The 13,205-nt window shown below is 42.1% G+C and overlaps 1 protein-coding gene across 1 annotated transcript in view; it reads right to left on the bottom strand.

The window, feature by feature from the left end:
* Positions 1–8,286, bottom strand: part of LOC310867048 (collagen alpha-1(XVIII) chain-like) — a gene marked incomplete at its 3' end in the record, with an annotated part of 127,848 nt that extends 119,562 nt beyond the window's left edge. The window contains exons 1-2 of the mRNA XM_083776841.1: positions 8,170–8,286; positions 7,954–8,027 (exon numbers count right to left, since the gene is read on the bottom strand). Of these exons, the coding sequence (XP_083632967.1) occupies positions 7,954–8,027; positions 8,170–8,174 (79 nt within the window). The 5' untranslated portion in view covers positions 8,175–8,286. The remainder of the gene's footprint in view (positions 1–7,953; positions 8,028–8,169) is intronic.
* Positions 8,287–13,205: the final 4,919 nt, after the last annotated feature.

The following is a 13,205-nucleotide window of genomic DNA, read 5'->3' as shown; positions in this document are numbered from 1 at the left end:
TTTTGAAAATGCTCAACTGTAATGACCATGATCCAAAAAGGGCCAGGTTGAAAAGTGGTTAACCCATTCTGACCGGGCACCCATTTTGGTGTCAGCATCATGTTATGCTTTAGCTATTTAAAAATAGCAGATCTACAAGCTCATATCGCGCCACCGAGTGGCGCGATACGAGCTTGTAGGTCTGCTATTTTTGAAAAATCTAAGAGCGACTGACATTTTTAGAATCTGATCTCAGGTCAGAATGGGTTCATCAGACCAGTGTGTGTCCGGCGGAAACCTCGTATGAATCTGATCTCTGGTCAGAATGGGTTAAAATCAGCTGCGTGATTGTCAATAAAGTGAACTAATGGCCAGGATATCGGTCTGGCTCTAAATCAGACACTGTGTGCAACAGGGAACGTTCCAAAGGCAGGGGCTGAAACACCCTAAAAAGGGCCCTTTTAGCCAAAAAGTGCGAAAATAGCAGATCTACAAGCTTTCAACGCGCCGTGCTGCGACACGCTGAGAGCTTGTAGATCTGCTATTTCTGAGGCGCAACCCCTGCACTCTTTACTATTGGAGATGTGGCGTTTCTACAGGAATTCACAAGATGCTGCGTTCAGGAGAGTTCAGGAGAGTTCGGAAAAAGGGCAATTCTCCTGAATGCTGATATGGCATGGCACCATAGTACAGACAATACTGCATTCAAGGTCTGGCTGGAGAGGGCAGTTATTTGAAGCCCCCTTTGATGTCTGTGTGTGCACGTGCCTGGTGTGGCGACCAATCCCATACTCGTGAATCCCATACTCGTGTAAATAATGGTGACTATACTCAACTGTATACAATCTGTTTTTGCCATTTATATCCCTGCAAAGCACTATTCGGAACAACTAGACTATTTCATTCACTTTCACTTGGTCAACACGAAAGGTTTTATAACAGATACATTTTCAGGTGGGTTGACCATTTTCAAACCAATCAGGGTTCAGAACCCATTTATTTTAAATTGTTCCAGTTCCAATTGTGTCTGCTCAGATTCCTTTGTGTCACCACAGTCAATTTCACTTGTTTATTTGACTGTTATCCGGAAGATTTATCTCCCCTGATTCGATCAAATTTAGATCCCAACCTGAAAATGCATTTTCTGTTCATTAATTAAAACCCATTTTGGGCTGGAACCCCTTTGTGTGTGTGTTTTTTTTAACACTTTATTTTGATTTTTATTGATGAATAAATGAAAAAACATGTGTACATTTTGTTGTATCCGACATGTAAATATCACCCCTCCCCCAATCAAGGTCAGAACAAGACAAATAAAACAAAGACAGACAGTACAAGACAGTAAAAGTAATTAGTAAACTAGTTTTGAAAGTACTAATGAACATAGTAAGAAGAAAAAAATAATAATAATAAAATAAAATAAACAGCATTTTCCATCAGGGTATGGTATCTAGGTTACATACATTGTCCCTTTTGGTGTTTTAACTAAGCATTATGTTATACTTTAGCTATTGAAAAATAGCAGATCTACAAGCTCATAGTGCGCCACCAAGTGGCACGCTACCAGCTTGTAGGTCTGCTATTTTTTGAAAAATCGTGAAAATGCGGCACAAATCTTTGAATATATATTCTTTCAGAAGACTTTTTGAGCTGGAGAGACAGGAAGACCCCAGACCCCTGGCCCTACTATCAAATATAGTTATTTTAACAAAAGGAGCATCACTTACCCTACATTTAATACAATAACTTTCTTTCTATGGCACTGATCAAAAATAAAGTAACAATGTGCTGTGAATAAAAGCAAGACAAAAGGAAAACGACAATCTCAAACGGGCAATTCCTCTTTTCTCTCTAGTGAACTCTGCCGCTGCTCTGAACAGGAAGAATCTCTGTGTCAGCTGTAATTGTTAATGTGGCATCTAATTCAACCATTAAACCACTCTGAACGGGAACCCCTTTTGGTGTTTTACACTTTAGCTATTGAAAAATAGCAGATCTACGAGCTTGTATGTAGGCTACTTTTGAAAATTTGTGAAAATGTGGCCCAAATGTTTTGAATAATATTCTTTCAGAGCGAACGTTTTTATCTCAAATCTTTGATCTTTTGAATATATATTCTTTCAGAACGTTTTTAACTCAAATCTTTGATCTTTTGAATATATATTCTTTCAGAACGTTTTTAACTCAAATCTTTGATCTTTTGAATATATATTCTTTCAGAGCGTTTCTAACTCAAATCTTTGCTTCTGGAGGGGTCCCTGGAACAACATATTTTCAGATGAGGGTCGGCGGCCGAATACATATAATTCTGGGGGTCCTTGACATGAAATATTGAGCACCACTGATACAGAAACATGAGGTATTTCAGAAAACTGTCAGGATTTAGAAGAATTTTTTTTTATTTCGACGTCAGGCCGAAATGAGTTAAATGGCCTGGTGGGGTGTCCCCTTACAGCTGTTCCCTCCCCCCCCCCCCCCCCCCCCACCTTTCCCCCCGCTGCCTCCAGGCACCCATGCCGGCTGCGTGTCAAAGATCACATGACAATAGGGATTCCTGCCCCACAGCCTCAGAGACGGCATGAATCCAGAGCAAATTCAACCATGTCGCAGCCAGCCGCTCAAAGAAAAGAGGCTTTGGTCTGAAGAACTGATTCAAATTCAACCTGGAGACATTCATTCAAATCCAATCGCATTCCTATGGAAATGTCAAAGCTGTTTGAACAGTTTTCAGCACTTTAACATCATTAGCATCGTCTCTACTCTCATTTCAGTGTTTGTGTTTTATACCTGTTACTATACATCTATCTATTATGCAGTATACAGAGACACTTCCACGGCCGTTAAAACCACTGCACATTTCAAGAAAAAAGGTATTCTTGATCTTGACTTTCAGATGGAAATTATTTTTATTTTGCATTTGCCTCAACTTACTTGGTGTGTTTTTTGTTTGGTTTATTTATATATATATATATAGCAGAGTTCCAAAACAGGGTTGTGCTAAAAGTTGTTTATTAATAAGGTAAAAAAAAAACTGTCACAGTGGTTCATCAATCGTTTTATGCCGTGACCCCCCCCAAAATAATCATATTTGATCTGGGGACCCCCCCACCCCCCACCCTGACAAGTACTTAGAATTGTAGGAGTTGAGGCATTACATTTAGTTTGACTTGGTTCCACAGATAAATATTGTGAAAATAGCAGATCTACAGTAGTAGTACGAGCTCTCAACGCCTCGCGTGAGCTTGTAGATCAGCTATTTTCATAATCTTTGCCTCTTACTTACGTATATTATTTGACAATTTGGCCAAAGATTGACCATTGATACCTCTGATGCAGTAATGGTCTGTTTTTCTTTTAGGTATCTGAAAGGTCACTTAAATTGTAACTTTACTGTCATCTGGGGACCTAAAAAGAATCACGTGGGGTCCAACCTGTGGGGTCCCGGCCAACAGATTGAGAACCCCTGGTCTACCATAGGCTGTATTCAGTATCAAAGCAGAATAGAAACATTGTCACTCCATAGTTCATCCTTTTTTTTATTTATAAATGAATTCCCTATTTTCTTTTAAATGAGCTTGACGCATTGTGAGTTTGAAGATCTGCTATTTTTGGAATGAAAAAAAAGAAATTCAACAATAATGGCATGCCCAAAATAGGGACGTCTGCTGCATGTGCCTGTAAAGAGCTCGTGACAAAATAATAACCACGTTGGGTTTGCTGCAAACACAGGTTCTTTTGTCCCATTTCCTGAAAAGGTAACGGTTTGGGACAAGATTCCCCGCCTGGCGGTGACGATGTGAGGCTGTCATTCATCGCTGGTCTTTTTAGATGTACCGACTCTGATCATCTTCTGAATGTCATGAAGACATCACTTCATCTTTAGATTATGTACTGACTGATCATCTGAATGTTATGAAGACATCACTTCATCTTTAGATTATGTACTGACTCTGATCATCTGAATGTTATGAAGACATCACTTCATCTTTAGATTATGTACTGACTCTGATCATCTTCCTAATGTTATGAAGACATCACTTCATCTTTAGATGATGTACTGACTCTGATTATCTGAATGTTATGAAGACATCACTTCATCTTTAGATTATGTACTGACTCTGATCATCTTCCTAATGTTATGAAGACATCACTTCATCTTTAGATGATGTACTGACTCTGATTATCTGAATGTTATGAAGACATCACTTCATCTTTAGATTATGTACCGACTCTGATCATCTGAATGTTATGAAGACATCACTTCATCTTTAGATTATGTACCGACTCTGATCATCTGAATGTTATGAAGACATCACTTCATCTTTAGATTATGTACCGACTCTGATCATCTGAATGTTATGAAAGACATCACTTCATCTTTAGATTATGTACTGACTCTGATCATCTGAATGTTATGAAGACATCACTTCATCTTTAGATTATGTACTGACTCTGACCTTCTGAATGTTATGAAGACATCACTTCATCTTTAGATTATGTACTGACTCTGTTCATCTGAATGTTATGAAGACATCACTTCATCTTTAGATTATGTACTGACTCTGATCATCTGAATGTTATGAACAGCGACGTAGAGTCTGTGGGGGCCACGGGGCCATGGCCCCCATGAAGAATCCTAGGGCCCCTTTCGGCCCCCATGAAGATTTTCGTGGACATTTTACATTTACATTACATATTTTCTGGGAATTCCGAACATTTTGGACCTCTCCGCCGGCAATCTGAGAATCCCATCGTCAAATATTCGGGCAAACAGCGCCTCCCCTGTTGTTCCTCAGGCAACAGTCTGTCTTGAGAGACACCGGCCGTCCAAGAGGTGTTAAAAAGTGCTAATCGGGTTTCTTTTGTAGTTGTTCTTGAGGCGTGACATAAAGGGCGCGTTCGGAAATACCACACCGGAGCACACTCGCCTATTAGTTTGCATTGCACAGTGGGCTCAGTGCGCTATTTCCGAACGCGCCCATCACCAAAGAGACCTAACCACAGACTAGTGAGACTACACACTGACTCGAGAAAAGACCCATATCGTCCAAAATAGGCTGATCAGTCGCTGTCTGTGTATAGGCTAATTCATTGGTAAAAGTATGCTAAAGAACTCATTTTTAGACCATTTGGGAAATAAATAAATAAATAAATCCGCGGCGGCGGCCTCGCTTCGCTCGGCCGCGACAGTCCCCCCCCAACGCAATTCTGTAGCCTACCCAAAGGTACCCAAGGTACGCACCCGCCGCCAGCTATGATCTCTCTCTCTCTCTCTCCGTATCTCTCTATATCTCCCTCTCTCTCTCTCTCTCTCTCTCTCTCTCTCTCTCATAATACAAATAATATAGTCCTGAAAGTCCTCACCTTGGCTTGGACATTGGCCTATAGAAGCTGCTTTAAAAGTACCAGCGAAAACAACTTATTTTTTTCCGCGCTGCGGCGGGGGGGAAGGGGGGGGGGGTGGTGCGGGGAGGCGGGGCTGCGGGGGGGGGGGGGGGGACGGGCCCCCATGAGGATTGATCAAACTCTTCGGCTCTGGTTATGAAGACATCACTTCATCTTTAGATTATGTACTGACTCTGATCATCTGAATGTTATGAAGACATCACTTCATCTTTAGATTATGTACTGACTCTGACCTTCTGAATGTTATGAAGACATCACTTTATCTTTAGATTATGTACTGACTCTGATCATCTGAATGTTATGAAGACATCACTTCATCTTTAGATTATGTACTGACTCTGATCATCTGAATGTTATGAAGACATCACTTCATCTTTAGATTATGTACTGACTCTGATCATCTGAATGTTATGAAGACATCACTTCATCTTTAGATTATGTACCGACTCTGATCATCTGAATGTTATGAAGACATCACTTCATCTTTAGATTATGTACTGACTCTGATCATCTGAATGTTATGAAGACATCACTTCATCTTTAGATTATGTACTGACTCTGATCATCTGAATGTTATGAATAAATCCTAACATTTTTCTCAGTCAGTGGTGCTCAACCTTTTTCATGTCAAGGACCCCCAGAATTATCTCTATTGGGCCACGGACCCCCATCTCAAAATATGTTGTCCAGGGACCCCCCAGAAGCAATGTTTTTAGTTAAAAATGTTCGCTCTGAAATCTATATTCAAAGATTTGCAGCACATGTTCACGACTGTTCAAAAATAGCAGACCTACAAGCTCATAGCGCGCCTGTAGATCTGCTATTTTTCCATAGCTAAAGTATAACATAATGCTTAGTTAAAACACCAAAACGGGTTCCCGTCCAGAATGGTTTAAGACATGTGAATCCCTTGACTCTTTCCAAACGGCTCTCAAAGGGCACCTACGGCACGTGATTTTGTGACTAAAACCAAGAAAAAGACAACAATTATAGTCTTGTGTCACGAAATCAACCTTATATTGATATAATGGTGCCCAGCCCTAATCTGAACAGTCAACTCCATATACTGCTATTTAAATAAATAAAAATCACACCCGTGTGAACTGAGTGGTGCAACCCCCCCCCCCCCCCTCCCCCTCCCCTCTCTCTCTCATTAGCAGGCAACAGTGCAGCAGTATCTCTCTCTCTCTCTGTTTCTGGACCAACAGCACCCCTACTGGTGCTAATAGTCATACTGGTGCTCATAGTCACATAGGTAGGTTAACGTCACATAGGTGGGTTAACATCACATAGGTGAACACAGACATTGCTGTTCCTTGGAGTGGTTGCACCACTCAAAAAATCACACTTGTGTGAAGTGAGAGGGACCTGGTAATGTTTGTTTAAAGTGCTCTAAACAGACATTGAAAAGTCCATAGACTTGGCTAATTGCCATAATATGACGTTGTTTCAAAAGCCACGCGTTGGAGGGGCTGGCGCCCCTCAAAAACAAGGGATTTGCCAATTACTGTTTGACCTTACAGTATCACACAGGTGCAATGTTCGCCTTCGTCTTATAAAGAGCTGAAAATGGCACGTCTAGCCTGGACAGATCCACAGAGCATCAAATATGAATGGATATCCTTCTCAGTTACCCCCCCCCCCCATACCACCTGACTGACTGACAGCTGCAGACAACAAGTCACCCTCAGAATGTTTGCTAAATTAAATATAGGTCCTTTAGTGGAGGTCCAATGATTAATTACTCAATGACGGAAGAGATCTCTTCCATCACCACATCCTGGTACACAACACAGCACATGCACTCTGTTCAGTTACCGCTTATTTATGGTCTAAAAATGGACCCAAATGGACCACTTTGCGCCGGGTCTCCCAAGATAAATTAGCATTGATGATTTTGCTGTGTACAGTATGGTGTTCAATTACCACGGTGTGTAGTTTCAGAGGGTTTCATTTGCACTATTAAACCTGACAGTAAGCAGGGAGCATGGGAGTCATTATGCTGCATATACTACAGTATGTCTACTGTATCTGATCTACAGATCATTTATCATATAGCAACAAGGAGAGAAGAAAAAGCAGGGACGGCTCACCCTAACCGTCTGGGGTCAGATAAGACACTGGACAAACAAACGCACAATTTTCTGAAGCTTAGCATTTTTTAGACTTTGGACTTCACAAAGCATTGAAAGCAAGACCCCATGCATGCCTGACCTCAGAGTGGCACTATATAGTAAGTACATAGCAGGTCCTGGTGCTTCAATACATATTTAACGTAACAAACAAAGGCACATTTTAGTGCTGAACGAATACGTGCATCTTTCACTGCCAAATTGCCAATAGTTTGCCCAACGCACACATTACAAAGATGACCCCAATTTTGCAAAGCAAGCAGCTGCAACTCATTCGGGTTATTTTTTTTAAATTGTAGCCCCTTTCGGCACCCTTGTTTACCTTTTCCTGCATTTGGACCGACGTACCATAATAATTCAGAAAAGGTCAAACAAAACACCTAAGGGTCCCGAAAAGCTGCTAAGCTATACAGGTTTATGTTCTGCTCGGTCTTACCTGGCCATTGCGACGCTATCGGCTTCACGAGAACCAGGACGCAGCAAAGAAGGCGCTCCAACCAGGACGAACACCTGCACCGAATCGAGGTATAACATTATTAAATCACTCAACAGAACCTTAATTGTTGCACCACCAATGCATTCTACACCCATGCAGTGTAACGTTACGTTGAGACAGGAGAGAGGAGGATGCAAGAAAACTTTAACAACTTACCCCATCTTCGTCTCTTCTTCTTTTCCGTGTGAATCGAGAGGACAGCAGCGGCTACATGGGAGGTGGAATGGCAGCAGGGAGTTGAACTTTACGCAGCAGAAGCGGCTCCAGCAGCAGCAGCAGGTCTCAGACTAATAGACTGCTCCTCCCGTCCAGAGTAGACCGAACAGGGGCTCCACAACGCTGGGTGAGCCGAGGCAGAGCAGCTGATGGCTGGGCTGGGGAGTGGGGACTATAGTTGGGGAGGAGGGAGGGAGGTATGGTGCTCTCTCTGCTGGCAGAGGAACGAAATGAACGGGTGGGAAAGAAATGGCACGGCCGTGACCGCACAGCAGGGACAAACACACACACACACGCAGGGACTGACAAAGGGGGCAGGTCGTTTTAATTCCGGGTTCCCAAACTTTTTCATGTCAAGGACCTCCAAATTCACACTAATTATCCCACGACGGACCCCCATTTGAAAAGATATGCCCTGATGCAGGGACCCCCCATATAAGAGACATGCCATGATGCAGGGACCCCCATATAAGACATAAAGACATGCCCTGATGCAGGGACCCCCATATAAGAGAAGGCTTTTATAGCTCTAGACTGCAGTGATTTTCAACCAGTTTTATTTCAAGGACCCCCCGGTTTTTACATGAATTTAGGCTACGGACCCCCATTTAATGGCATTTCTGTCTCTGGGACCCCAATTTATATTGTAAAATCAATGTTAATGTAACTCTGAGACTGTACAAATTAAACCAAATGGACCCGTTAACTAATTAAGTTACAGACCCATAAGGGTCCATTTGGTTCCAAACTATCGTTTAGCTGGGGACCCCCTGGAACTCCCCCAAGGACCCCTGGGGGTCACCGGACCCCACTTTGGGAACCACTGTACTCTCATTTCAGGGGATACATTACATGCATGGGTTTAATGTGTGTTTTTAGTTCAATGTTTGTTTTAAAACGCCATTGACAATGAAGGGAGAATGTACGTCATTTGTCCCTAAACACAAACATTAAATGCCATTAACAATAAAGAGAATTTAATGTTTGTGTTGGCACCGTTTGTTTTACATCTACCATTACATCACCTAATCAACTTGATTTAGACTTACAGTAGACTTTAATATATTAGCGCCCCTCACTTCACACAGGTGTGATTTTTTCCAGTATGGAGAACCGGGAACACTGGAGGTCGACGATGGAGGGCTCGTCTGAGGACGACCTAGAGAGAGAGAGATGCAGGTGAGTGGAATCTGAAAATGTGAAAATGTCGAGGGATTAATTAATGTTGATGAATTTATTGTACAGGTCAAAAAAACGATGTGGATTTGTGGGAGTGTATTGATCATAATGACACTTTGCAACCGTACTGGATAACATTAGCACACAGATGCACAGCACACAGACTGTATATCATGATCCATTATTTATTTAGGTGTTTATTTAACCCATTCTGACCTGAGATCAGATTAAAAAAATGTCTATTACATCCTGACAGTTTCATTATTAACCCATTCTGACCTGAGATCAGATTAAAAAAAATTCAGTCGTTCTTCGATTTTTCTAAAATAGCAGACCTACAAGCTCGTAGCGCGCCACTCGGTGGCGCGCTATGAGCTTGTAGATCTGCTATTTTTCAATAGATAAAGAATAATATGATGCCAACACCAAAATGGGTGCCCGTTCAGAATGGGTCAACAGGGACAACACAAAAAAACAATGTATCCAGTTATACAAATATGAAACCGGTTTATAGCCGAGGCCAGTCCCTGGTTAGGCCTTTCTATACAAATATCTACCTGTACTAAAAACAATCATTTACTAAAAATACATGCAGCATGAAACTCTAATCTATAATGTTCCTAAATTACAGTTTAACATTTTAAAATGTGCTTAACATGTTAGTGTTGGCCTGACTTCAACCAGTGTTTCCAGCGGTGGAATTTTGTTTCGCAAAAAACGGCCTCCTGGTGGCATTACAACAGGCCCGGTGGCATTACAACAGCCCCGGTGGCGTTACAACAGGCCCGGTGGCATTACAACAGGCCTGGTGGCATTACAACAGCCCCGGTGGCGTTACAACAGGCCCGGTGGCATTACAACAGGCCCGGTGGCATTACAACAGGCCCGGTGGCATTACAACAGGCCCGGTGGCATTACAACAGGCCCGGTGGCATTACAACAGGCCCGGTGGCATTACAACAGGCCCGGTGGCATTACAACAGGCCCGGTGGCATTACAACAGGGCAGGCCTATGTGAGAAATATGGTGCAGAGGTTTTCATGAGGCAGCGCTGGCCGAACGGTTTGCGGAGCGGTCTTGATATCGGAAGGTCGCTAGTTCGTATCCCCAGAACCGGCACGTTAAAATTACCACCGCTGAAGTGCCCTTGGACAAGGCATTGAACCCCTATCATGAAATGTTCTATGAGCAGGGCCTGGCTGTAAACAAGTTCTTGAGCTTAGTCCAGTTATTCTGGGTAAACATAGTACCTTTCCTTTCCTTAGTCCAGTTACCCTGGGTAAACATAGTACCTTTCCTTTCCTTAGTCCAGTTACCCTGGGTAAACATAGTACCTTTCCTTTCCTTAGTCCAGTTACCCTGGGTAAACATAGTACCTTTCCTTTCCTTAGTCCAGTTACCCTGGGTAAACATAGTACCTTTCCTTTCCTTAGTCCAGTTACCCTGGGTAAACATAGTACCTTTCCTTTCCTTAGTCCAGTTACCCTGGGTAAACATAGTACCTTTCCTTTCCTTAGTCCAGTTACCCTGGGTAAACATAGTACCTTTCCTTTCCTTAGTCCAGGTACCCTGGGTAAACATAGTACCTTTCCTTTCCTTAGTCCAGTTACCCTGGGTAAACATAGTACCTTTCCTTTCACACAGTTGCAGGCTGATTGATCCAACGGTGCTGGAGATTAGCTGCTCACAGACAGACTGACTCGGGCGAAAACAAAGACTCTGCCTCACTTCTGGTCTGGCGGAGACAATATATAAACCTTCAAACTAATTAGAGCAACAGATAGCAGCCGGGTGACTAGCAACAGTGAGTAGTAAACAGCCATTAGCAATGTCATTATAATGGGTTGGCTAATGAACGGAATGCAAAGTGGGAGTTGAACACATCACATTGAAGGAAGACACAGATTTACAGGACGGCCGGTCTAGAGGGAAGAATTCCTGACATAACTATTATTGATGGGCAGGAGGGTCACAAACTGGCCAGAAGTATAATATAAAGTAGTTAAAATAAGACCCTCCTTCACCAGCTGTGATTACATCAATAATTAATTATAGCATAATAAAAATCAATTTGATTTGAAACAATAACTTTCATTCCACTGTGTAGTCCTACTTAGTTCTAAACCCCTAAAGCAGTTTATAATATTGGATAATCATCCAAGGCTACTGTACATAGCAAAACCTTGTCCAGAGTCCAGACTACTACAGAATGTCACGAATTAAAATCTTAGTTAGTTGGTATTGTTTTCAGCCAGAGCTACAATTTATCATGTTAGCTACTAACATTTGTCTTAAATCCTATCAATTTACAATGTAGGCATTTAGCAGACGCTCTTAATCCAGAGCGATTTACATTTAAGCAAGAACAAAAGCATGGGAATACATCACATAAAAGCATTTATCATGAAACATGCGTAAGCTAAGAAGGTAACAGTGGAATATCTATATGATGAAACTATACATACACTATACATAATAAACTATACATATTCACTACTATGCTATACATATGTACTATGGCGTGCTATGACTATATACAATACAATTATAGTGCTGTCTACATAACATGCTATAAGTCTGTGTCAAATGCTATCTAAGCCAACAGAAATGCTATCTAAGGGTATCTATCATGGTATCATACAGCATGTGTTGTTATGGTGGAGCTCAACTAGTATTTAAATAAAATAAATGTATTTTTGTTCAACATAACAGATAAGATGGATGAGCAAATATGTCGTGCTCTTAAGTCCCTCTTTGGTACAGCGTGCCTCTCTCTCATGGTGTGGCCCCAAACGTGTCAAACTGACATGAATGATACGTTACGCGCCTCTCTTGACATAACCCATTCTGATCTGAGATCAGATTCATATACGAGGTTTCCGCCGGACACACACTGGTCTGATGAACCCATTCTGACCGGAGATCAGATTCTAAAAATATCAGTCGCTCTTCGATTTTTCAAAAATAGCAGACCTACAAGCTCGTATCGCGCCACTCGGTGGCGCGATATGAGCTTGTAGATCTGCTATTTTTAAATAGCTAAAGCATAACATGATGCTGACACCAAAATGGGTGCCCGGTCAGAATGGGATAAACTAGAGTGGACATGAATAGGTGAAAAAAGAAGGAATGAACTATGTCAACTTTAGGGGTTTCCACCGGAAAATCCTCTTGTCATTGATATACAAGCTACATTGTAATGTCCTCCTCTGGGCTGCGGTGCGCTCATGAGAGTGAACTTGACAAGGTGTTGACCACATGTTGCCTCAGCGTGGGTTTGTTTGCCCAGATTTATCTTAGCGCAGAGGTAAGAGAGAGGTTAGACCTCCCCGAGGAAAAGACCACAGTTCACGTATAATAGCTCTTCAAATAATGCCAAGCGGTTCATGGTGAGTCTCTAATCCCCTTGACACTCCAGATTTAGGAGAGCATGTTCTGTCTAAATACATTCCTGAATTCTAGATGATTCCTATTTCCTCCATTTCCTGTTGTGTTTATATTGTGTTATTTTTTACAATGGCACATGATGTCACACCAACAAAAAGGTGTGTGTGTGTGTGTGTGTGTGTGTGTGTGTGTGTGTGTGTGTGTGTGTGTGTGTGTGTGTGTGTGTGTGTGTGTGTGTGTGTGTGTGTGTGTGTGTGTGTGTGTGTGTGTGTGTGTGTGTGTGTGTGTGACAGACAGACAGACAGACAGACAGACAGACAGACAGACAGACAGACAGACAGACAGACAGACAGACAGACAGACAGACAGACAGACAGACAGACAGACAGACGAGAGAGACTTTTTTGATG

Source organism: Protomyctophum parallelum (assembly GCF_964188405.1).
Source record: "Protomyctophum parallelum genome assembly, chromosome: 11".
Classification (NCBI taxonomy): domain Eukaryota; kingdom Metazoa; phylum Chordata; class Actinopteri; order Myctophiformes; family Myctophidae; genus Protomyctophum; species Protomyctophum parallelum.
Note: the sequence above shows the minus strand (reverse complement) of the source record. Positions and strands in the feature narration are given on the sequence as shown.